Here is a 25,183-nt window from a genome sequence, read left to right as displayed (position 1 = left end):
GGGTGACAGACGTGCACGCTGAGGCTCGAACCCAAGTGACAAAGACAAAGAAACCCTGTCTCTGCCGCTGGGCCACAAGTCTCGGTGTTTTTTTATATAGACTCTTGGTTTATGTTTATTGAGTGTATAACATTTCCCCTTAGAGGTGGTGTGCGGTGCAAGATTAAAAGAATGAAGGGTGAATTATTTGAGAAATATATAACAATTACAAAAGTAATATTTAATGATGTGAAAGTCAACTTTTAAGATTGATTGCTTGGAGGCTAAAATCAAGTGTATTAGCGAGATCATTTATAATCAAATATAAAATAATAAATATCTAACAATGTATACTAGAGAGTATGATTTAAAAGAGAGGAAATTGAGTTAATTATAATAAGTTGGAAGAAAAAAGAAAAGATAAAAATATTTTTCTTATTAAAAGGGTGTTTAAGAGTATAGTAGCAGTTATTTTTTAAAGTGTTTTTCACTCGGTAATGCATGAAAATAATATTTTTTATTTTTAAAAAATAATTTTTAATATCAACACATTAAAACTATTCTAAAACATAAAAAAATAATTGTAAATATAATTTTGTTAAAAAAATAATTTAACACCAAATAAACAAAATTAACAATTACCTTTCTAATATTTAATTCCACTCATCCCTTGTCCAGCATATCCTTAATAAAGATATGTGTGGCATTCTAGAATCATGCACAGTAAGTGACGGAGATAGGATATAACTATGGGAGGGCTTGGTTGAATTGACCTCTATAGAGTCACTTGCAAAATATCTTAATATTTTATTTGAAACATCAGCATCTTAAATACACGATAAATAATAATATTAACAAGTAAATCTTAAACTTACAAATTCTCTGATGAAGTGAAATCTTATCATTGGTGGTGTTGCTTACGTACTGATGATCATCTCAAAACTATATAACACCAACGAGACAGATGAATTGATTTTATTTTTTTAGTTGGGGTGTTTGAAAGAGTGGTAATAACTGTTTTTTAAAAGAATTTTATTTTTAAAAAATAAAATAATATATTTTTATTTTTTATACCAGTAAAATAATAGAAAAAAATAAAAAAATATATATAAAAAAATTGATTAAAATGAAGGAGAAAAACCGAGATTATAACCTAATCATCATAAAGAGAAAAAAAAATTGTATTTGTCCAGGGGGAGAAATGAGAAGTAGTGTGGTTTTGACCGTGGACCAAAAATGAGAAAGTATGTTTCGTATTTGACCAATATACTACTTTAAAATTCAAATAAAAAATAAAAAATAATACATCATTATTAATTATTAATTATTAATTATTAGTGTCCAAAAACAAGGAAACAATCGAAGGAAGAGGAGAAACAAAAGAAATTGTCTTAAAGTAATTCTTAATTTTTTTACTGCCCCTTTAAGTCGTTTGTTGATTTAATTTAAATAAATAATGAAATGAATAGTCGTCATTTGGTGAGACTGAGATTTCTTTGCTTTGATCTTTCTTCTCTTCCTTTCTGTATATATTCCATAAAAAAAAAAAAAAGAGGGAATATTATTCATTCCCACTTCCTCCTTCCCATTCATTAATTACGTTGTAGACTAAAGAAAAGCTCTTCAATTTTGATTTTTTTTGGATTTTAACACCAGCAAGAGAAACGAATTCAATTCCTACCCTCCCTCCCTCCCTCCTCATCAAAGGCAAGGAGATGAAATCATTTAGGAAATTGAGAGGATTTGCTTCACTTCACAAACAAGTAGTACATAAAAACCCAAGGGATCTTCCCTCCTTCTCTCAATCACATGAGCTTGCTAAAGCCTCTCAGGTACTCTTCACTCCTCTCCCTCCCTCGTTCTTGCTTTGCCTTGATTTCGCAGCAACCAAACACGACTGCTGCTTCTTCTTACTTAAATAATTTTCATTTTGTGTCGGTCAATTGCAACTTTTTGTTGTTGTTGTTGTTGAATAGATAATTGAGGATTTTAAGCTTAATCTGATCTGATCAGAGTCTTTTGAGTTTGTTTGGATAAAAATAATAATAGTAGTAATAATTGTAATAAAGGGAAAGCATAAACAATGAAATGATTGGTTTGGTTAGTGAATAGATTATGTATAATTACTTTAATAAACCATTATTTTAAGCTATATTAATGATCGAATGTTTGCTACTTTTTTCTGTGCTTTTGATCTCTTGGGATTCTGTTTCTGTTTCTTATAAAATTTGGTTGCTTTTTATTATTTTCAGGACATGAAAGATATGAAAGATTGCTATGATAGCTTACTTTCTGCTGCCGCTGGAACCGCCAATTGTGCCTTTGGTACTCCTCGTTTTTTTCTCGTGCTGTATTTTACTTGAATTCCTTGTATTCTTTTTCCATGGATACCACCGTCAATTCATAAGAAGGGGCATCGAGTTTGATATTCTTGTATCGGCCTGGGTATTTACAGTTTTACTAACACTATCATTTGATTGTTAGTCCACTAGTGCCATTCTCATTTCCCCTCAACAAATTGTCTTTTGCTTAAATAAATGAAGCGTAAAACTCGCATTCATTTACTAATTTTTTTTTCTTTTTCTGGGAGGGGGAACTTGAAGTGTGAAACTAATAATGATAATGTTTTGGTGGAAGTCCTTTATTGATAGTTGGTGGTTCAATTAGAACGAAGTGGCAGCCATATCGTCCCTTAAGAAATGAAGCTTGAAGTTTTTTAAGGCAATGTTATGCTATAAATTTGAAGAAGTCTCAGCTCCCAGTCATCAACTAACATCCAATGGCAACATTGCAAAAGCTAATTATTATGGTTCACAGAACAAAACATTTAGAAAGGAAAGGCTTAGTAGTTGCGATTAAAATATCTTATTAGCTTTGTTTTGCTGGCACTGGGTATGGAGTTATTTAGATCACATGAATCATGTTTTGAGCATGATGATTGCTCTGCAATGAGTGAGTTGGAGGTCTGTGGAGTACCCAATTTCATGAACAAACTTGGTGTACATAACAAATGGGCAAGAACTAAATTTTTGCATAACACTGGTGATACATAACATAACGGAAATCAGGCAGCCTTTATCATTACAAACCACTTCTGCGGCATTTTTTCATTTCACACCACCACAGCCTATTACATAACCACAAGAGCTATCATGCATATTCTGGCTGTTATGCTACAGAAAACCTCGGTTTTGCAGCCAATTTGTTTTTTGTTTTGTCATTGATAGTCTCCAACAACTCTTCACATTCACTTTTAATTTTGTTCAATAATTTCACCAATATCAATCTTCACTCTTCAGATTCTGCATCTAAACTAAACATCCTAGCGATCATTTTAAGATCTAATCCAAATACCTCAACTCTCTTCCACATTTGATTTTGCAAATTATTTGTACAAATTAAGAATCAACAAGATTATGTAGCATCTTATATTGCTTTTTTTTTTTTGTGATATTAATTACTAAATGTATTTACTACAATGACCATTTTTTAAAATTATTAAAAATTATGTTGATTGCTTAACAAGTTTCTTAAATAAACCGTGACTGTTATGTGATACCTGGGGGATGTTGTGACTCAAAATATTATCCAAAAGAAAGTCATCCCTAAGATTAAAACCTGTTTTGGAAGCTTAAGTTGCGATAGATTCCCACCAGATGAAACCATGACTGGCTACTGCTAAGTTATGCACATGTGGCACTTTCCAGCATTTTAGCTTGCTGTTGGCCTTTTGGTTTATAGATTGTGAGGATTTACTGAGTGAGGATTTAAAATGAGTTCATTAGTGAACATCACAGTGTTTTATGTGTTGATTTAGAGCACTTGCATGTTTTGAAGGATCCTGTTTTGGTGTGTGATTCTAGAATGTTCTCACTTCTATCTTTCCTCAGAATTCTCAGAATCACTGCGTGAAATGGGTGCTTGCCTTCTTGCGAAAACTGCATTGAATGATGATGAAGAAAGTGGTAAGTTAATGAATACTTTCTTTACTCGTCTTGTTCAGTAGATAATTTGAATAGATAGTAGGTGACTTAATTTACTAAGGATCTTAATAACTTCATGGTGGACAGGTTTGTTCATCATGATATTGGTGTTAAAAGTTAAAAGAAAATTGTTAGTGGGGACTAGGACTTCTTTTCAGTGTTTGTTGTAACATCTGAGTTGCATTTCTTTTGTATAGATTTATTGAAATTTGCAATGAAGATATAAAGCTAAACCATCCTAATCCTTTTCTACTAATTCTTACTTCAGAAAATCACATTTGACTGAGAAATACTTAACTCACAGTCAATATTTTACTGTCTTGATACATGCTACAGATCCAGGGTCCTAACTAGAGTTGTTTTCATGAGCCTGTACTTTGGAAACTGTGTTTTTATTAACATATTTGTTTTATTTAAGTAATGTTCAAATTGATTCTGCTTTCTCTTCTTTAAGTTGCTAGAGAATTTACTTTTGCATTTGTTACAGAATCAACAATCTAACCTGTTTTTTCATCAGTTTTAACTGAAGATACCATTTCAAGTTTCAATTTTCAAAAAGATTATGGTGATACATTTAGACAAACTTTAATGCAATGATAATAATTGGTCTTTAATTCAATGAATTTGTTCCTTTTGAGTGCATATTCAATTACATATAGTTGCATTCCTAGAAGGTGACAGGAAGTGAAGCTGAAGTTGGCTCTGTTTTCTTTGCAGGCAGGGTCTTGCTGATGCTGGGAAAAGTGCAATTTGAACTCCAGAAACTTGTTGACTGCTATGTGAGTTGTTGTTTTGTAATAAAAATTACTAAGAGTCCTGGCTTTGTTGTGGTACTGATTTTTAGTTTGATATTTTCAGCGTTCTCACATAAATCAGACAATCATAAGCCCGTCAGAGTCTCTTCTGAATGAACTTCAAATAGTTGAGGTCAGCTTACAAGCTTTCATTAACCTGGACTATCTATAACTTTTCATGTTAAATTATCTTTGGAAAATGCTTAATTTCTTAATGATTGAAATCAGTGCTCACACTTAAACATTTATTTTATTATTTTTTCTATTATCTTGTATATGGTAGTTAAAGCATTTTACTGAAGGAGCAGTCGCTGAAGACTTTTTTCATTCATACAGGAGATGAAGCAGCAGTGTGATGAGAAAAGGTTTGTGGTACTATTTCAAGCACCTTTCTAAACTTGCACCTGCACCCACACACTCAAAAAAAGAAAGAAAGAAAAACTAAAGAAGGAAGGAAGGAAAGATCAGAAACAAATAAAAAAAATAAAATGAAAGCCCTGAAATTTGATATAAATTTCTTCTCCCCGTGTTACTTGGTTTACAGAGATGTATATGCTCACATGGCGAGACAGAGAGAAAGAGTGAGTGGAAGAAATGGAAAGGGAGAGTGTTTTTCTATGCAGCAAATACAAGCAGCTCATGATGAATATGATGAGGAGGCCACTTTGTTTGTTTTTCGTCTTAAATCCCTGAAGGAAGGACAATCTCGCAGTCTTCTTACACAGGCGGCTCGGCACCATGCTGCTCAGGTTTCTTTTTCTTCAAACAATTTTGTTTTTAAACCTGTTGGTTTAATAGTTAATTCTGTTTCTTTCTTGAAAGCAGCTCTGCTTCTTTAAGAAGGCTCTTCAATCTCTTGAAGCTGTTGAGCCGCATGTCAAATTGGTCTCAGAACAGCAGCATATAGATTACCACTTTAGTGGCCTTGATGATGATGGGAGGGATTATGATGATGATGAAGATTATGATGATGCCATTGATGATGGAGAATTGAGCTTTGACTATGGACAAAATGACCAGGAGCAAGAAGTTTCCAAATCAATAAAGTCAATGGAGGTAAGACTTCAATGCACTTGTCATCAGTGGAGCCAATCAGCTTACCATTTCTTTTCAGAACAGCAACTATAATGCATTGTGTTTTAGGATTTTATGAATAGCATTGCCTTTTAAAGGAGGAAATTTGCACGTTTCACTTGTGGTTTCTAGTGCATGAATTCTGAATTATAGGATTGACCTTTCTGTGTTACCTGTTCATGTTGAAACGTATTCCACAGGATAAACAATTCAAGACGATCTTTTATAGTCACTCGTCATGATTTCCATTTTTTCAATCAATGCATCCTTCAACTGAATTTCTATTCCATTTTAACTTCAACTTGCTGTATAACAATTTGTGCAGTTGGATTTAGAGGACATTACATTTCCCCAAGTTGTGACATTGGAAATGGCAAAGGTAAACCTTCATATTATGGACTTGGGTGTTCTGAGTGATCATGCTGATTTCATATCTGTGTAATGCAATTGTAGGCCTGTTAATGAGTGATCTAATCTGCCTGGCCAGGCTTTCTAAATCTAAGAACTACTATCATATTTCACCATCCTTGCACGCTTGAACTTTTTTTCTTAAAAATGATTTGTGTGCTTGAACTAATAACCTGGCAAAATCAGTATGAAAGCCTTAGCATGGATAATCTCAATGATAAGTAACGTAATGGAACACAATACATGCCATATCTGCTCTTAGTGTTTCCTGCTATTAGATAATATTATTTATTCCTTTTGGATATCCACTTGAACGTGTATTTATAGATCTCCCATTTGAGTAATTGAGTTGGGTTGGATGTGTTGACAGATACATACAGACTTTCACCCTTTCTACTCATAGAGCACCGTATATCTTGCTCTATTTCAGCGCTAACATGAATGTTTGCTGTAATCTATTTCTATAATGCAAAACCAGGACATCAGATCTTTGACTGATGGTGAGTTTTATACTTCTCTTTGGACTGCTTGCAGGAAAATCCAGATACAAGTTACAGGACATCGTTTCCTATTAAGGGAGAACTTAGTGCAGGCACCCAATCAGCTCCACTTTTTGCTCAAGTGAAATCTAATCCAGCTGGAAAAACAAAACAACTGATGCCATCATCCACCCGAAAGTTCAACACTTATGTGTTGCCTACTCCAGCAGACCCAAAGAGTTCAAATTCTACAGGACCTGGTAGCCCGGTTTCTCAAACATTAAAGACAAGTTTGAGTGGACGTCCTCTGAATTTGTGGCACTCATCCCCTATTGGCCATAAAAAAAATGATAAGTTACTAGGAGTTGAAATGTCTAGCAAGCCCCCTGCTATAAATTCGCAGTCAGTACTCAAGGAGAGCAACAACAACACGGCATCCACCCGATTACCTCCTCCTCTAGCTGATGGACTCTTTTTTTCAAGGCTTGAGCCACCAGCTGGCGCTGAATCTAAGAAAATCAAAAGATATGCCTTTTCTGGTCCTATTTCATCCCAGCCATGGTCTACCAAGGCAGTCTCCGCAGAACATCCACAATTGTTCTCTGGACCCCTTTTGCGAAATCCAACGGCCCAATTATTTTCATCACCTCCGAAAGTGTCTCCAAGAATTTCACCAAAAGTATCTCCTAGTTCTTCCCCTCCATTTGTGTCCTCACCCAAAATCAGCGAGCTACATGAGCTTCCCAGACCCCCAGTCAGTTCAACCTCCAAGTCTCCGGGGGCTGGAGGTTTGGTTGGTCATTCAGCTCCACTGTTGCCCAAAGGCCACATGCTTCCTGGTACAAGCAAAACGTCAGCATCAAATGTAGAATCTCAACTGCCTACACCTTCTCAAGTTGTCCCTCGCAGTTTTTCAATACCCTCTAGCAGACATAGAGTAATGGTCGCTCAGAATTCAGGGATTGTTGAGAATGTTGCCTCACCTCCTCTAACCCCAATATCTTTATCTAACACCCAGCCATCATCCACTGGTTCCCGGATCGTCAATCAGACAGTTCAAATCAGAGGTAATTCATAATCCAAAGCATTTGAATGGTTATTTAGTTTAGGATAAGTTATGCTCACGCATCACCGTCACAGTGGGGTTATTAGTTCTGGGGGTTAGACTGATCTAGGTACATTTTTGGATCGCATAAAACCATTCTTATACTAGCTGAAGTCCCAATGAGAACAAATTGTATGCATCTGAGAAACTCTTGCATGTTTTTTCATCAGTTGCAATTTTCCATTTAAATAATTTATAGAGATGCATAATTTTAGTTGCTTAGATAGACATGAACATGCACCAAATGTAAATGAATTTAGTTTTTTAATGTATACATACTCATGCATCCGAGCTTTGTTTTCATTAATGACAGTGGTATCATTTCTAAATCTCACATTTGGTGAATGCAGGTGCAGTTTGATTCTATTCTTTTATAGTGATAGCTTTGCTTCAAGTTCAGCAACCAAAATTTGAGCTCACACGATTCTCGCATCATTTGGTACAGGTGGAGAACTGTAAATATAATCCCTGTCTACTGATTTCTGGCTTGCTTTGTTATTTTTGTTAATCCGTTGATTTTTATATTTTTTTTGCTCTCCTTGGAAGTAATAGCCAAATTCCATTTATTTTCCCCTTAAGCATTTCCCCCATTTGTATAATCTCATTGATTTCTTGTCCTTAATTAAGGACCATTTCGCATAGCAGAGTTGAGTTGTCTAGTGGAGTGCTAACCGGATAGATTATTCTCTACATTTCCCGTGATGTATCATGTTCACTCGAGTGATTTCGCTGTCCCACAGGAATCATGTTCCATGATGTTCACCGACTTGCCAAAGATAAAAAAATAATGACCTCCATTTCTGACAGCAGAGGTTCGTTCCCTCTCTTTTTATCTCCACCTTGTTAATATCATCAAAGAGTGGACTACATGTTATCGTTATATTGTGTAACCGCAAAAGGAACTGCGGTTCTAGGAGATTCTACTGTGTTTTTTCTCTTTTTTTGATGGAAGACTAGAGATTCTTCTCATAATAAAGTGATTTCTTGGTGTGACTTTAACTAGATGCATCTAATAATTAATTATACGAGTAAACAAGCACACAACCGTTGCCATATAATGAGTTAATATATGGAATTAGGTAACTGCCTCTTAGTGGCCTGTCATTTACAGCTTCCGGCAGCACCGTATCTCACAAATCCCATCAGTTCCGGTCCTTCCAGTCTTGAGTTATTCACAAAACTGCTTTCGAACAACCAGCACCAAGGAAAGAACAATTAAAAGACACTTCCAACAAAGAAATTAAACGAAAGCTTTTGATTCCAATAAATCAGTCTGTTTACCTTTCCTCTGTGAACTTGGAGAAAGAACCTGAGGCAGGTATGGTGCCACATAAATCATTGTTTGACACGTCACTGCACAGAGAGGTTAGATTGTTGGACGGGCAAAAGATTGTGTAGAAGAAAAGGTGATTTGGAGATCACAAAGAAGACTCACATGATCTTTAGGCTCTCCAATTTGGTCAGTTCTCTTGGTATCCTTCCAGTCAGTCTGTTGCTGTTCAGTCTCCTGCGTGGAAATTACGTGACACACCAGGCAAAGATGGACCATCAGCAATACGTTAGCTAGGTCGTCATAAAAGTGAAAACGAACCTGACAATATTAATGATTTTATCCACTTGATTCTGATCAAGCATCTGTAAATGAAAGTGTGGGTAATTAAAATTAACACAGATCTGAAAGAATGCTTACAGGAATTTAAGATTGGAAAGCTTAGAAAGTGAAGCAGGAATGGTCCCAGTGAGGTTGTTGTGATATAGATCCAAGCTCACAAGGCTCTTCAGGTTTCCAAGTTCCCTTGGTATAGGACCCGCCAGTTCATTCATGTACAGTTCCCTATATAGGGAACATAAACCTAACATTAGTATTGTTAGCATTAAACTCTTAGCACACTATAAATCATGTCGAATTTAATGCTAGTATCCATTTGATCACAAGTCCACCAGATGGTAGGTGAGGTGAATGTTGTCTTGATCTAGTCCTGGATAAACTACTAGTAAAGAACCCTATTGACCGTACTCGATTGATAAGATCCAGTTAGTTCATAGACTGATAAAACCCGATTTCGCTTACATTTTAGCCCAATTTGCTGTGCTCTTTCAACGAATTCAAATCACTTAAACATCAAACGTTTTGATGGTTAATCTATGTATTTAAGAAAATGAAAAAAATGGTGTTGCTCCTATGGCAGGTTTAAATTCTCTGGATAGTTTGAAGTGCTTACAGATACTGAAGACGGACGAGCTTCCCCAACTCAGGAACCAGACTGCCTGAAAGCTTTGCGTTTCCCAGGTCTCTGCAACAGCCAATATTTTAGTACTCACTATTTATTACTTCTATAATTTGTCGACTTCCTTGACAATTTAACAGATAATTATTTCTGTTGAGTTACTTCTTCCATGACAGAATTTATGCTACTCTTAAATTTACATGTGCATGAATATACATAGCAACGACTTTCATATTTTTTTTCTCCCTATCTTCTCCTTTATTACTAGCACATCAGAGTCACACAACCTGTTTCAAAGATTGAGTTGTAAAAAAGAAACAAAAATGAGTTAAGGATATAGTAGTACTATGATCTTCGAACATCATGTTTGAAAAAGTTGTCCACCCAGGAGATCATCATGTACAAATAGATATCACGCACGCATGCAGATTAGTAAATTTGTTCAGAAATGAGGGGCTTGTCTCTAGTGCCTAATTAGATGTCTTGGACTATTTAAGGTCTAGATAATTGTTTTGAGAAGCAAAAATATAGTCATAGTTTTCAAACCTTAACAACCAGACAACACACAAACTACAAAAACTAAAGCAAACATGCACGAAGGCTCAAATAAAATGTGAAAAAAAATAAAAAATAGGGATACTGGAAGATTAGTAGTAAATATACGTATGCTGCTTACAGTCGGGTAACCCGATTATCACCATCGCAGGTAACGTGGAACCAAGTACATGGATCCACCAAGTTTGGGTCCCAGCTCTGGAGAACATGCCCTGGATCCTTCACTGCTCTCCTCAGAGCGTACAAAGCATCCCCTAGTTCATGGACCAAAAGGTTAAAATCACAGTTCAATTATACTCACAGTTGGTGAAAAATGAAAGAAAAACCTATGTGTACCTTCTAAATTTGCATTTGTTAGTGCTAGAATGATTGATGGAAGAACAAGAACGAGAAGATGTAACACAGTACAGCTTGCCATTTAGGGAACTTTAGGCCTGGGTAAAGAGTCAAGATGCTTATGGCACTTTTACGGGTAGGGGGGGGGGGTGTGGGGGGAAGAGGAAGAGAGAGGGAGAGTAAAGAGTTCAGTAAGTTTGTATAAAGAATGGAAGCACAAGGGAAACAGCATTTGTCGGGGAATTTATAGAGCTCATAAAAGAGTTCGGTTACTGTGCATTAAGAAAAAATAAATAAAGAAAAACAAATTTCTCCACTGCAAAGTTCTTAAGAAGTGGGTCTATCTCTTCAATTGTTTAGTTGCTCTGTTTGATGCTGCCAAGAGTCCTTGCACGTTCTAAACTACCCTTACTCATTCACTACGTGGACGATTCTGTCCTCATCACCTGTGCAGTGTCTATATTCCTATTCCTTTTCAGCCATTGCTGGCCATGTCAGAACTTGGAAGGTAGGAGAGTAGCAGCAGAGAGAGACCTGGCAAGTAAAACAAGACTAGTCCAGTTCACTGAGGACCACTGTATGGTCCTCATACTTGACCGACCATGACACTTTGGGTATACTTTAACAAATAAAAGATGCAAATTCAATCAAATTGAACTATATACCTATTAATATCTTGCATTTGGATGCATGAGGAATTTCCTATTTTATGTTCCACAGAGTAAGGTTGAAACTCGAAAGAAGCAAACACGCATGTGTAGTGTTCACTAGCCATGTAATAATGAGAATCGCAAGTGAAGACTTCTCTGTTAATTATCATCGAGTTAGTAGTGATTGCTTTTTTTGATAAAATTAGTAGTTGTTAATTACTTATGTAATTAGATTTAATTAAATCCAAGCACCAAGCAGGTTTTCAATGCTATTTGTATTTGGTAATCATATTTTTTTTGAACAAATCATAACGACAGTAGCTAGTCATAGAGATTGCAGAGTGCTGCGTGCATGCAGCGTCGGAATGAGCGAAATCAACAGACTTTTTTTTGAATAAGAGAGCCAAAACAAGATAGAAGAGAATATTTGAGACTCATTAAGCTTGTCCATTTCCCACTTCCAAGTTTCAAGTTCCCCGAGCATGAAAAGGAATATTTAAAGCATGGATTTTCTTAATGAACTTCCTTTTCTGCGTATCTTAAGAGGTGTTAAAAATATAGATATGGACAAGTCCGAAGAGCATAAGCATAAGAGAATAATATCACTTGGAAATATATATGTTGTGGTCGAGCAAACGCCTCCTATGTATTTATTTACTGTTTTCCTCCCTCTAGTTGCTTCAATAACGTATATTTAATGCGTTTCGAGGACTTAAATACATACTGTAGATTCGGCACTGAAAGGCCCAGTTTCAGAGGAGTAGAGTACTCTCTCAATTCACTAATGGCGAAGGAAGCATCGTTCTAGTAATTAACCAAATTGTAAGTCAACCAATTTAGAGGAGATTCGTTGGCTCTCGAACATTTTTCTATTCTTGTTCATCCAACAGTCTTTGCATACGATCGAGTACAGTTGTCTTTGGATAGATATGGTCATATGGGACCTAATTAATTCCCCTTCCTTACATTTAGAAAAGTTTCAGATAGCTCTGAAATATTTTCTTAAGTTTCAGATAGCTCAACTATGTCAGCAATACTCCTGACTTCACTTTTAAAAATGGGAGGTGCCTGTTCGACTCAATAAACGGAGATAAACCTACGAGAGTGTTTTAGCTATAATGTCTACATATATATTAATTAATCACAACCTTTGATTTAAAAAAAAATCATGATTTTATACCTGATTTTACGGTTTCATCGCCAAACTGTCTTTAGTGCAATCTGAGGTAGAATTAGATTCACCATTGACTCCATGTGAATGGAATCAATGAACTTTCTTCGTCTTTATCACAAAAGAAAGAGTGACAAAACAAAAGGGCATTGATCTTGTTTGCTCTCATTACCATTCTCTGCGTCTACCCAATCAATGGTGTGCCTAAATATCCAATTAACCATCTTCGATCTCCTCAGGTGAAACCTATCTATCCTTTCGAACGTCAGAGAAAATGCTAAAAGAAGCAAGAATTCAAACTATATGAGCAATGCTAAGATTAAAATTTCAAAAGTTTCAGAGGATGATGATCTTTCCAAATATTGATTCTTTTCGATTTCCATCGCGGTCATTACCTCGGAAGTAAAGTGTTGCTTCTTTGGTTGGAGAGGCACTTGGAAGTTGCGGCTAGCTGGTTAATGGACCACGACACCACGTCCACTAGCAAGGAGGAGATGGGACTGTGTGGTTGGTGGCATGTGAGACTCGTCTTTTAAAGTTTGACATAATTGTTCGTTTGGGAGTCCGTGGTTAGTTTTCCAGTGCCTTTCTACTTGGATAGTGTTGTATTTTATTTTATTTTTTAAAATATTTTTTATTTTAAAATATATTAAAATAATTTATATTTTTTATTTTTTAAATTTTAAATTTTATTTTTAACATTAGTATCAAACCATTCAATAATATTAAAAAATTAATTTTAAATAAAAAATTTGAATTTAAATTTTTAACAAACATTCAGGCAGCCATCGTACAAAACAAGTTCTTGTTAATGGTTGCGGGTGCTTTTCAAATAACTTTTCGTGCTAAAATACATGTCAATGATTTTTTTATTTTTAAAAAATTATTTTTGACATCAACACATCAAAACGATCTAAAATATATAAACCATATTAAATTTTAATAAAAAAAAAATTAAAATTTTTTGAGAACGCGGGTTGAACGTGTTCCCAAACACTGCTAATTCATGGTAGATCTGCACATGCATGGTAGGGTTTTCCTCTAAACCGTGACAATCTATCTATACAGCGGCCAAATTTTATTCGTCTCCCTGTTCTTGGTTTTATACCGATGAAAACTTTTTATTTTTAAAATTATCTTTTTGTCGTTATTTGATTAGAAAATCTGGTTGTTATTAAATCATTAACTATATGAAATCATATCATGTTTTTATTCTGACATGTATAATATAAGAGTGATTTAAACTTAAAAAAGAAAGCAAAAGTAATTTTAAAAATAAAAAATTGACATTAGTAAAAAAGAAAACGGAAGGCCAAACCAATATAAAACAAAAGGTACAGTAACTCGCAAAGAAGATTTTAACCGTTAGTGGAAAAGACACTAGAGAACAACTTTCAATCTAGGGTTAGGGGTGTTTAAGAGTGAATTAAAAAATATTTTTTATTTAAAAATATATTTAAATAATTTTTTATTTTTTATTTTTTATTTTTTAAAATTTATTTTTCACATAAAAACAATACAATAACACTAAAAAATAATTTAAAATAAAAAAAAAATTAATAAAAATAAGTTTTACCATGGCTGTAAATAGGAGAAAGATATAAGAAAAGACTTTTCTCCTTAAAAAATTATTATCTTAATATCAAAATAATCTAAAAACATAAAAAATTAATTTTAAATAAAAAATTCAAATTTTACTTGACCATCATTTGAAACGCAATACCAAACAGGTGCTACAAACACTAGGTTTGATTAATTGTTTTTTAGTAAAAACAAATACTGAGGTATTACCAGCGTGTTTTTAGTAGGATATTTATCATGAATTTAAAATTCAATGCACATTGGGTAACGTATTTTTTAATATTAAGATAACAATATATTGGATGTAATTTTTTTAAAATACTTAAATAACAACATATTAGATTGACATGTACTAATTTTAGATAACCTGCTAAATCCACAAGGCTGCGGTAATCTCATAAAAAATAAGTCAAAACAACTTAGAAAGTCAATTCTCAATCAACAAAATGTTGAAGGAGAAATAAACCATTCAAAATTTAAAAAAAAAACAAAAAAAAAAAAACATATTCAACTCGGTTTAACCTTCCAGGCTAACAACACGAGTCATGATAACGCGATAACTACATGAAAAGAAAATATGAAGTTCAATTCCCCACTAATCTAATATTGAAAGATGAAATTGAAAAAAAATAATCTAAGCCAGCCTTGATTAGCTTATCAATAGGTTATGAGACTGGGGTAAGTCCATGAAGAACAAATTAAAAAATCATGAAGCTCGATGCCTAATCAATCCAATGTTGAATGATGAATTTGAGAAGAAAAATCAAATAACAATAAGTACCAAAAAAATAACCTAAGTCAACCCGAGATAACTTGTCAAACTTGCAACCATGGTCACAATACTAAAATAACCCCATAAAAAATAAATAAAAAATCAATTAAAAAATAACAAAAAAATAAGGCAACCCAGATTTATCTGCTAACCTCGCAACTTGATTAATGATATTGAGATAACCTAGTATAGCACAAACAAATAAAAAATCACGAACCCAATTATAAGAAAACCCAGGTCGCGAGCTAAGTTGGTTGACTCATTTTTTTGTCCTTTTTTAGTTGATTTTTTTTTCAATTTCACATTTTCATATTGAGTCGATTAGGAATCGAGCTTCATAATTTATTTTGCATTCTATGAGGTTATTTCGATATCATAATCCAGGTTTAACAGGTTAACCCAGGTTGACTCGACTTATTTTCTTGGTTGAATTTTATTTTCAATTTCATATTTCAACATTAGATTGATTAAGAATTGAGTTTAATGATTTTTTTATTTGGTTTCGTTATGGTTATTAGGGTCTCGTGACCTAGAAGATAGATTAACAGGTTAACCCGAGTTGATCTGAATCGATTTAATGTATTTTTGTTTTAATATCAAAAAATGAAGCTGTCTTGATTTTATTTTTAAATTAAATCATATTTTTATTGGTCGTTCAAGTTATTTTTAAACATGTGAATATAATTAAATCATATCAAATCAATTTCTTTATAATTTTATATTTTTACTTAAAAACACGTTAATAATATCTGAGAAAGAATTTGATTCAACGCGTAAAATAATCTAGTAAAGTTTTCTAAAAAGCCTAGAACTAAAGAGTCTCATCATCGAGATTCGCTGGGGACTTTCTTATCCTTTGACAAGAGATATTTAGATTTATAACTAATAACTAAAAAAATCATACTTCGATTTTGTACCAAATGTTCTTTTTTCATATTATTTTTTTCCTTCTCACCCTTCTTATTGAAGGTGTTATAATTTAATATAAAAAAAATACGAAGGAGTTTTCCTCAACGAAAAAATAATAATAAAGAACAAAAGAGTACTGATTTTTGTACTGGTACAAGAAATTCCTAAAACATCCATAAAAGGAGGAGAATTAAATTGATACCCCTAAAAAAATAATGGTCATGCTATCATTAAAGTTAAAAAAAAAGAGAGAAACTTTTAGAAATGGAAAAAAGGTCATATTAGTGAATTTAAATTTTAATAAAGGGGTTTTAATATATAATAATTATCCCTTGGCGATCAACAATAATTAGCCTCATTAAATATTTATCAACAGATGCCCCTTGATCACCTGTTAGCTTTATTATTTATATAATTACCTCAGACAATATATTCGTAATTTTTTTTGCTTTTTTTTTTTTCCCTTTCTCGGAACCCCTTGCTCGAGGCAATTCTCCCTCGTTTATCTCCAATGCACATTACAAAACACAAGCCCGACGCTATTAATTTAATTAATCACCAGAGAGTCCTCCTAGGTGTAATAAACAGACCCATATCTACCTTTGAGAGAACAATAGTTCTATAGTGAAGGGAAAAGCTGAGTTCTATTTAACCCGGAATTGACAAACTATTTATTAATTAAATTATGCACTCTTGGCCCCATGGAAAAGCTGAATTCACCATGGCAAGCTTGAATAAAGGACGAATCGGGGGTCAAAGATCTTTTTAGTTTGAATTATGTTTGTAGTCCAACATGTCAACAATAAAGCGAGCAAGTTGTAGCTGCTTTTCTTTCTTTCCATCTCCTTTTTCCCTCCATACTTCAATTCAATTACTATCTTTTTAAAGCTTCACCCATATTAACCTAGGGTTGTGTTCATCCATCCATGGTTACTTTTCTTGGTGTTTTGGGGTCGTCCAAATCAACAAACTCAATCGGCCTCTGCGATGCGTAGCCAGAATAAAAGGTGGCAACCACCATATGATATATCCGATAAATTCTATATTATTTTGGAGTAGAGAAATAGAAGAGAGATTTTATAGGTAAATATATTTAAATCAATTTTTGCGACGCTTGCTATGATTTTTCTTTCATCTTTGTATACACGTGTCTTGTACATCCATGAAGTAATATTTTATTTTTTAATAACCTGTCGTCTAATTGATTTGTTTTCTCTATTTTTTCTTTATTTTGGATAGTTGAAATTCATTTTACAGCAACCTGAAAACAATTTAAATAACTTCAACAACCAAAATAACCAGTTAGTTAATATATGCAAATTAATATCTTCAACTCCTGACCATTTATTTATTTATTTATTACAATGCTCCATAATTCTCGTACTTCTACACTGCATAATTTCTATCATTTGTTAAACTTTTGTATTTGAGATTTTTTCCTTGATTAAATAAATAATTTATTTTTTTATTTTTCTGAGTTAAGGTATTTCAATTTTTAAATTAATAATCATTTTGTTGATCCAAAAAATAAATAATCATTTTGAAAACTTTTAATATCGTTTTATGCAGCGAGGGATGTGTCAATAGGTAAAGGATATATAATTTTCTCGAAAGTTATCTTTAAATAAGTCATATACAAGGGACGCATAAAAATATATCAGTTTTAAATTATACAAAAGAAAAATTTTAATGGAAGGACCCATTAAAGATTATGTATATATTTAGGGAGATAGTGGCTAATTTAAACATGTAATTAATGATACTGGGAGAAAATCCTTAAAATATAAGGACAGGGCATGTTGGGTTAATTCACCAAAATTAGACTATTCCTCGCAAGTTTGACCATGGATGGAAGTGAGTATTTTATTTTTATATGCACTTTATGATTATAGAATAATTTTCAGAGAAAATATGAAATTTATAGGTCATTAATTGTTGAGAAAACGCTATTATTATGAAATCTATTAATTTATGAAATTTATAGGTCGATCCGGGGCTGGAACTGGGTCAAGTTAAAGAAAAAATAAGGAAAGAAAAAACTCAGTGTCACCTGGCAAGACCCGGTCAAAAACCCGGTTCAACCCGTTGATTTTTTAAACTAAAATAATGTCGTTTTGATTTTAAATTTTTTTTTATCTGGGCGACCCGGTGATCCGGTCAAAATCCAAAACCAGAGTCCTAGACCGGTCTGGCTACCGGACCGGGTCTAAAAACTATGATTTGTATAATTTCTTATATGATAGATAGATGCATGCTTTAATGAGTTTTTAAAATGGTGGCATATGGTGATGGTTGCTATGTTTGCAGACTGAATATTAAAGGCAAGCCCATAATTTCTATCCTTTGATTTATATAATTCAAAAAAATAAATCTCAACAAGTAAAAACAAACCCTCAGACACGAAACCTTGTTATTATATCTAGTAAGTTTAATTCAAACTTTTATAACTAAAATTTTTTATTTCTAATTTCATATGATAAGTCCAAATAATTTTCTTTGTTGCAAATGAAACGAAAAATCTTGTCATTATTACTTGGTAAGTTTAACTAAAACTTTCTTTTTGTAGCGCCAATCTTAAAGGATCGAGCGTCTTTATGTCATCATTTTATTAGGAAATTATTAGGTATATATTTAATTTATTAACTTATTCATAGGTCATCTACATGTAACAATTTCTAAATAAAACTAGCGGGCCACATCAAAAATTCTTCACTCTAGAAAACAAAATGAGGGACGATTATGTTTTTAAAAAAAATGAAAGAAATTTAATATCTAGGTTAAATATTGATTAATTTAATAATATATATATAAACAAGGCTACGGCTAGGCTATACGGCAGTCAACTTTCACCTGTTGACGAGGATAGGAGGGATAGGTGGGCATGCAGTGAAGGGCTTCGGCTAATCACCATATCATATGAAGCCCGGCCTACTAAAACCTCTTATTTAAACTAGGAATTTTCTTTGAAATTAATTAAATTCAATTCTATAAGTAAAAAAAAAAAATCAACCTCTTCTATCGACGGAGAAACCATAATTAAGCCCATTTCAATTGGCACACGGGCTGTCGGGCTCACGGCAATGGCCTCGCCCAAATGGTTTCCTCATCAGCGAACTTTTGTTTCTCATTTCATTATCTTCAATTAATTAAACAAGCTTGTAACCAAAAAATAAATTAATAAACAAGCTGAAATGGAGTTTCATGCACGCAAAACTTCCGTAAAGTAAAAATAAATTATGAAAAAAATAAAATATAGCATCGATAAGCATACTTATTTTTCATAAAATTCAGGTGTAAATCCAATTGTACAGATAAACTTTCATAAAAAAAACAAACAAACCTGCCCATGCACTAAGAAAGAACATGTTTTTATTTATTACGGTGCAGAATAAGGCTAAAGGAAAAACACAATTTATTTTGGAACAGTGGCATTTATGCTGGTATTTTGTCCCCCGGTGTTCAATTAGTCTACCTTGAAGCTCAAGCGTCTTGTATAATCACTGTAACTTCAAATGCTAATAGAACAAAAAAAAAAGGAAAAAAAATGAAAAAAATTGAATTAAGTAGATATTCAAATGCCTAAGCACAACGATTAAATTAAATAATTAGTAACAAATAGGAGTGGACTATAAGTTAAAAGATGGGGGCGCTGACTTTAAAAACATTAGGATAAGCTTAAAAATCAAACAACAAATGAAAGATTATAGAGATAAAACATAATTCTTGGAGGTTCAAAATACATATTTTGTAAGAAATAAGCCATAATACTAATAAGGGTATAACAAATGAAAGACGTTCCATGATGTCTCCCACTTCCTCTCTCCCGAATTTCTAACAGTGAAGGCAGACTATAACCATCTTTGTTCGTTTTTCGAGACTAATTGATTCTGGGGAAAAGAACAGAAGAAGACTAAGTTAATCACAGCAAACAATGGCTCGTGGAGATGGCCGATTGGCACCTCATAGTGACTCTCATACATGAAACGAAAACATCTGCTTTTCTTTAGTTTTAGGCTGCTGACAACAATGCATTTTTAGCGTTTGAGGAGGCTCGGAAGTGGAATAACAAAAAAGTGAATGAAGTCACAAGAACCTCAAGTTGCCCTCACTCATGAGCTGCTGGTATTTTTCCACTCAGGTGGTTACAGTTCAACCTCCTACAAACCATATCATGCTATAATATTTGTTGTCATTTGATCTAGGTTTCCTCAACCATTCAAGAGATATGTATATGTATGCTTACATAAACCTCGAAGATTTTAAATGGCCAAGAGACTCCGGAATTTTTCCAGTAAGTTGATTCTGGTGCAGGGCCAAGCTTCTCGAATTTCTCAAATTACCAATTTCAGTTAGATGGAACTTGGAAGCATCAATTAGTCTAATAATAACATCGTGTCCTTTTTTCACCTCTTATCATAAATCTAAACTGGTTCGGTGCATGTTAGACGACGGTGAATGAAAAGAATTTAGACTCTACAGGTCAAGTAAACTAGTTCTTATCATGAACATGATATGCTAATAAAAGTATTTAACTTACACATACTGAAGATTGGTGACAAGTCCAAGCTCACTGACGAGTATTAGCAAGGTCCCTTCAATAATCAAATCCAATTTCAAATTACCAAAACGTAAATGGCAATGACCTAAAAAAGAGTAAAGTTCGGAAAGATGGCACATACACCCTGCCGACACTGTCATTGCTGTTGCAAGTAGCTTGAAACCATGCACATAGATTGACTAGTGTAGGAGCCCAGCTCTGCAGCAAGTTGCTTGGATCTGCCAAATTTGCGTTCCAAGCAGAAAGAGCATCCCCTGTTGAGCAAGAAATTAACTATCATAAGCAGCATTCGACTACCATATCCAAAGAGAAAATATTGAATTTAACAGGGATTTGATATCATCGTTAGGAAAGATCTTTATAGCCCCAGACTTTGGCTTGACCAAAAGGTGTGTGTTTCAGTTCTGATACCTTCTGTGTTGCACTCTACAGACGATGCCATCAGGATTGATTAGAGAAATCTGAACAGGAGAGATCAAAGTATTTTGGAGTTGAATTTCCATGTGAACATTTTGATATGTATAGAATAGAATTTGGCAGTTTCCCACGATCCCTACACGCAATAAAGAATAGAAATCTAAAATATTAGGTTTGAATCAATATTTCAACTTCAGTGAAGTTCCAGAGAAATTTCACCATTAACTTTATCGAAAGTGCCAGGAAGTCCTCGTCGTTTTAAAATTCAAAAGTCAAGTTTGAACAGTTCAGATCTTGAAGTGTAATATGGGTAATTTTTTATGTGATTTTTATTTGAAAATATATTAAAATAAAATTTTTATGATTTTTTAAAATTTATTTTTAATATTAATATACAATATAAATATATAAATAATAATAATTTAAATTTAAAAAAATAATTTTTTTTAAAAATACAATTAAACTACCATGTAAAACAACAAGAAGCATGATACTCAAAGGTCTTATAAATGATTTGGTAGATTAAGGAAATTTTGATGGTTTGGATATTATTTGAAATTATTTTAGTGATTGTTTTTTAAATAATTTTACTTAGAAATATATTAAAATAATATTTTTTTTATTTTTTAAAATTTATTTTTTATATAAACAGATCTAAAATTATATATAAAAAATTAATTTAAAAGAAAAAAAATAAAAAAAACAAACATAAGGACTCCTCGTTTTATAAGGAGTTTAAAAAAAAAAATTCATCGTCTGCAATCTCCAGTCCATAATTTGAAGCAGGCCTCCGCGGCGTTTTTACTTTTTATGGGCCCGAGGGCTCATACTCCTTGGACAAATACCATAAACCCTCGTCCAATACAATATTGGGCTGGGTATAGACGCAGGCCTAAAATAATCGTAAGTCTCGAAGCTTACACAAATGAAAATACATAAACTAGGCTCGTGTGCTAATGGGCCATAGATTGGGTTCAGAGGTGCCTTTGTGACACAATATTTGTCATGAATGCGGCCCTTGACTTGGGCTTGCGATTATCTTGGTGGCTCATTATATGCTTACAAGCATTAGAAAATGTTTTTTAATATATTATCCTAAAAAATAAATTATTTTTTTATTTGATAATGTAATAAGAAAATAAGTTAAAAAATACTTTCTAATATTTAGCTATGCTATGAAAAATAAGCTGAAAAATAATATATATTTTTAAATTTATTAAAAAAATAGATATCAAAATTAACAGATGAAAAAGTTGGAGGGTGAAATTAAAAAAATAATCTAATTTTATAAATTATTTTAAATAAAATAAATAACAATCAAAAGAATTAGAATCAAATCTTGTTATAGGCTCTCATGTTATAACATGACTTATTCCTTTTATTCACATTATAGGCTAATTTACTTCATTTATTGTCAATTAGATTCAGATAACTTGTTTGTATAAATTATGTTATATTCATGTATGTTTTTATGATCATGCATTAATTAAAACTAATGGTAGTATTAACATCATATCAAATTCAGTGCAATCTCATAAATGTAAAATGATTTTTATGATAATATATAGTCATGCATGGTGATGTCTCCAAGAACCATTAAATCAAAAGCAAATAACACTCATCCCTCACTACTCCCTTAAAAATTAAAAAAAAAAAACATAAATAAGAATTAAATAAACATACTTAACAGCCCACATCATCATAGTAATCAAATCTCTTAAAAATCATAAGATCATGAATCATTATTAATTGAACATTACTAGAAACCCTCGAAAGATATAGGTATACGTACATAGCAGCAATACATAGTTTTCCACCGTCTAAATAATTGAACATGTCAAAGCCCTTAATTAGATATGCTTTTGCTTCTATTTTATTGTACTATCGTGATAGAATTATGATCATGAATGAATCCAGGAGTTGGTTAAACTCAGCCTCTTCCCTCCTCTAGCTTCACTGGTTTGGTTTCGTTACAGCAGAGAACGTATGGTAGAGGTAGAATTAGATGCCCATCAAATAGATTTTCCACGCATGGAAGGTCATCACCTGTTAGGAAAACAAGATGAAGTAGTTTTAGAGTCTTTCTGTCCTTGAGTTCTACAAAAATTTTAAGTTTTGAATATCAGATGATGGCAATATCAGTGGCATCCTTCGGTATCAACCGTCAAGATTTGTCAGGCGCAAAAAGATAATATCCACAGCTTCCAAGTTAATTACAAGCTACCTTCGTAATTACAACAGCCAGCAGGATATGTATTTAAAAGACAAATAGGAAGCCTGATACATCACAGCAGGAGCCATTGAAGCCGAAACAGAGAATAAACTATACAGTATAACCTTGAGTTAATGACGAGCTCCTTGGAAAATTGTTGCAAGCACACCGTGAGTAATGAGTGGTAAGCTGATTCAGATAATTGTTAATTTTTTTTATTTTTTTAAATTTATTTTTTATATAAACACAAAAAAACAAATAAAAATTCAAAATTTTACAAAACTCTACTCAAACCATGAGGCCAAAGTGCAACAATAGAGCCACAGATTAAGCCAAAAACCACTGCATCTGCATTTAGCTTGTATTAGAATATCGGTATTGCTCCGCCGCGGGTTAATATTAATTTTTTTCATAATGTAAAAAAATATATTAAGAATATGAAGAATTTTTTAATAGTATTAATAAATCTAACCAAGTGTGTTAATTTTGAAATCTTCCGACTCAACTCTTTGCCTAACTCAAGTTTTTAGTTAAACCGTGTGAGAGTTAACTCGACTTAAATTGATCGATTTTATAGGTCTAAATGCAACCTTGATGATCGATAAAAACATGATTTAGCGTTTAAAAAAACTTCAAGATGATAATTTTTTTGAAAAAATATTGAGACGATGACATATAGGATCAACCTCTCCCTCCCCCTCGAGCGACCTGGGTCATGGACTCTATTGGGTTTAATAACTTTTTTATATATTTTTTATTTAATTATATGATAAAAATTGAAAAACATAACATACACAAATTAGAATTGAAGATCTAAATTGTAAATAAATAAAACTCAAACAAAAGAGAAAAGGACCAAAATAAAAAATCAAAACAAAGAGGATGGATTCTGAAACACAAACCAAAAATAGGGATGGATTTAGGAGGACTTAAACTAAAAGGGAATAAAAACAAAATTAAAAATTAAAAGAATGAGAACTGAAATGAAAAACAAAATATATAAAAAATTGTAATTGAATGACAAAATTGAAAGAAAAAACAAAATTTATATAAAAGGAATAAGGACAAAATAAGAAATTCAAAGAATGAGGACTGAAATTGACAAACAACAAACAAAAAGGATAATTGTACACTTTAGTTGTCAAAAGAGAGAAAAGAAAGAAAAAATACAGACAATCGATCACCGGCAGCAATCGAACCATTATCCATCTACACGTGCCACACCATATGAAAGAGGGAACGACTGCGCATCTAGGGAGACGGTGGATGACCAGATTTAGCCACCAGGCGACATCACACACGCCACTTGAATAGCGCGGGCACACGCCCACTCATTAGTGCCCGTGGAATACATGTCAGTAGCTTTTCAATTAAAAAATAAAAAATAAAATATCAAAAATATCAAAAAATATCAAAATACCCCCCATAATCCTCTTAATTACATAAAATACTCATGTGAAAATACCAAAATACTCTAAAAGCAAAGCTTTTTTTTATCTTTTCTGAGGATAAAAGCATTATTTTACTATATATGAAAATTAAAAAAAAAAAAACATTGTCCAACAGCCTATTTTTTTTTATATATTAGGAGCAAAAAAATATTTTTATTACAAATATTGTAAAAGGCCAAGAAAATCATTGGTTAACCTTTCTAAATTTTGTTGACTCTATATGTAAAAATATATTATTTTTACTATGTTTAAAAATTTGAAAAAACACATTCACCGGCAAACAATTTTTAAACCACAAATAAAATGCAATGTCAAATGTTCTTTAACAAACTAATGTAGCAAGGAATAAATTTGATGATTAAGGTTCTTAATTTAAATTTGGGAGTCAGAGTATCCCAGAATAATTTTGTAAATGTTATCTGATGTTAAAGAGTCCGAAAGATCTTTGCTGAAACTTGAAGTTAACGACCTGCTCCACTTACGGTTCGGAATCAATGTGTGCATTGAACTGGGTCATCGCA

General features: G+C 32.8%; 2 protein-coding genes and 1 long non-coding RNA gene across 10 annotated transcripts; 1 reads left to right on the top strand and 2 right to left on the bottom strand.

Annotated features, from left to right (window-relative positions):
• The first annotated feature begins 1,468 nt into the window (after positions 1-1,468).
• Positions 1,469-11,043, top strand: LOC7481197 (uncharacterized protein At2g33490). Of its 8 annotated transcripts, none has more exons than XR_002980928.2 (13): positions 1,471-1,811; positions 2,232-2,304; positions 3,870-3,944; positions 4,680-4,741; positions 4,821-4,889; positions 5,093-5,121; positions 5,301-5,505; positions 5,582-5,812; positions 6,156-6,209; positions 6,773-7,784; positions 8,173-8,267; positions 8,563-8,634; positions 10,012-11,043. XR_002980928.2 is itself a non-coding variant. In XM_024597449.2 (11 exons), the coding sequence occupies exons 1-11, from the start codon at positions 1,695-1,697 to the stop codon at positions 8,181-8,183; spliced, it is 1,932 nt and encodes a 643-aa protein (XP_024453217.1). In that variant the 5' UTR covers positions 1,471-1,694; the 3' UTR covers positions 8,184-8,400. The 8 variants fall into 8 exon arrangements, 4 of the variants coding, with proteins under 4 accessions (XP_024453218.1, XP_024453217.1, XP_002304659.2 ...); XR_008058757.1 differs by having other exon boundaries at positions 8,468-8,634; XR_008058759.1 differs by lacking the exon at positions 8,563-8,634.
• On the bottom strand, positions 8,813-11,090 carry LOC7481196 (leucine-rich repeat protein 1). The gene is made up of 7 exons (XM_006385824.3): positions 10,942-11,090; positions 10,727-10,859; positions 10,045-10,116; positions 9,513-9,656; positions 9,258-9,329; positions 9,104-9,175; positions 8,813-9,002 (listed from the first exon to the last, which is right to left on the bottom strand). Exons 1-7 carry the CDS (start codon positions 11,021-11,023, stop codon positions 8,924-8,926), a joined length of 654 nt encoding a protein of 217 aa, XP_006385886.1. The 5' UTR covers positions 11,024-11,090; the 3' UTR covers positions 8,813-8,923.
• An 8,187-nt stretch (positions 11,091-19,277) lies between these two features.
• Positions 19,278-21,212, bottom strand: LOC7481195 (uncharacterized). The gene is made up of 4 exons (XR_002980845.2): positions 20,994-21,212; positions 20,704-20,836; positions 20,562-20,616; positions 19,278-19,539 (listed from the first exon to the last, which is right to left on the bottom strand). It is a non-coding gene; the product is annotated as an uncharacterized LOC7481195 (long non-coding RNA).
• Positions 21,213-25,183: the final 3,971 nt, after the last annotated feature.

This window comes from Populus trichocarpa, chromosome 3 (assembly GCF_000002775.5).
Source record: "Populus trichocarpa isolate Nisqually-1 chromosome 3, P.trichocarpa_v4.1, whole genome shotgun sequence".
NCBI classification, from domain to species: Eukaryota; Viridiplantae; Streptophyta; class Magnoliopsida; order Malpighiales; family Salicaceae; genus Populus; species Populus trichocarpa.
This window is presented reverse-complemented; position numbering and strand designations above follow the sequence as displayed.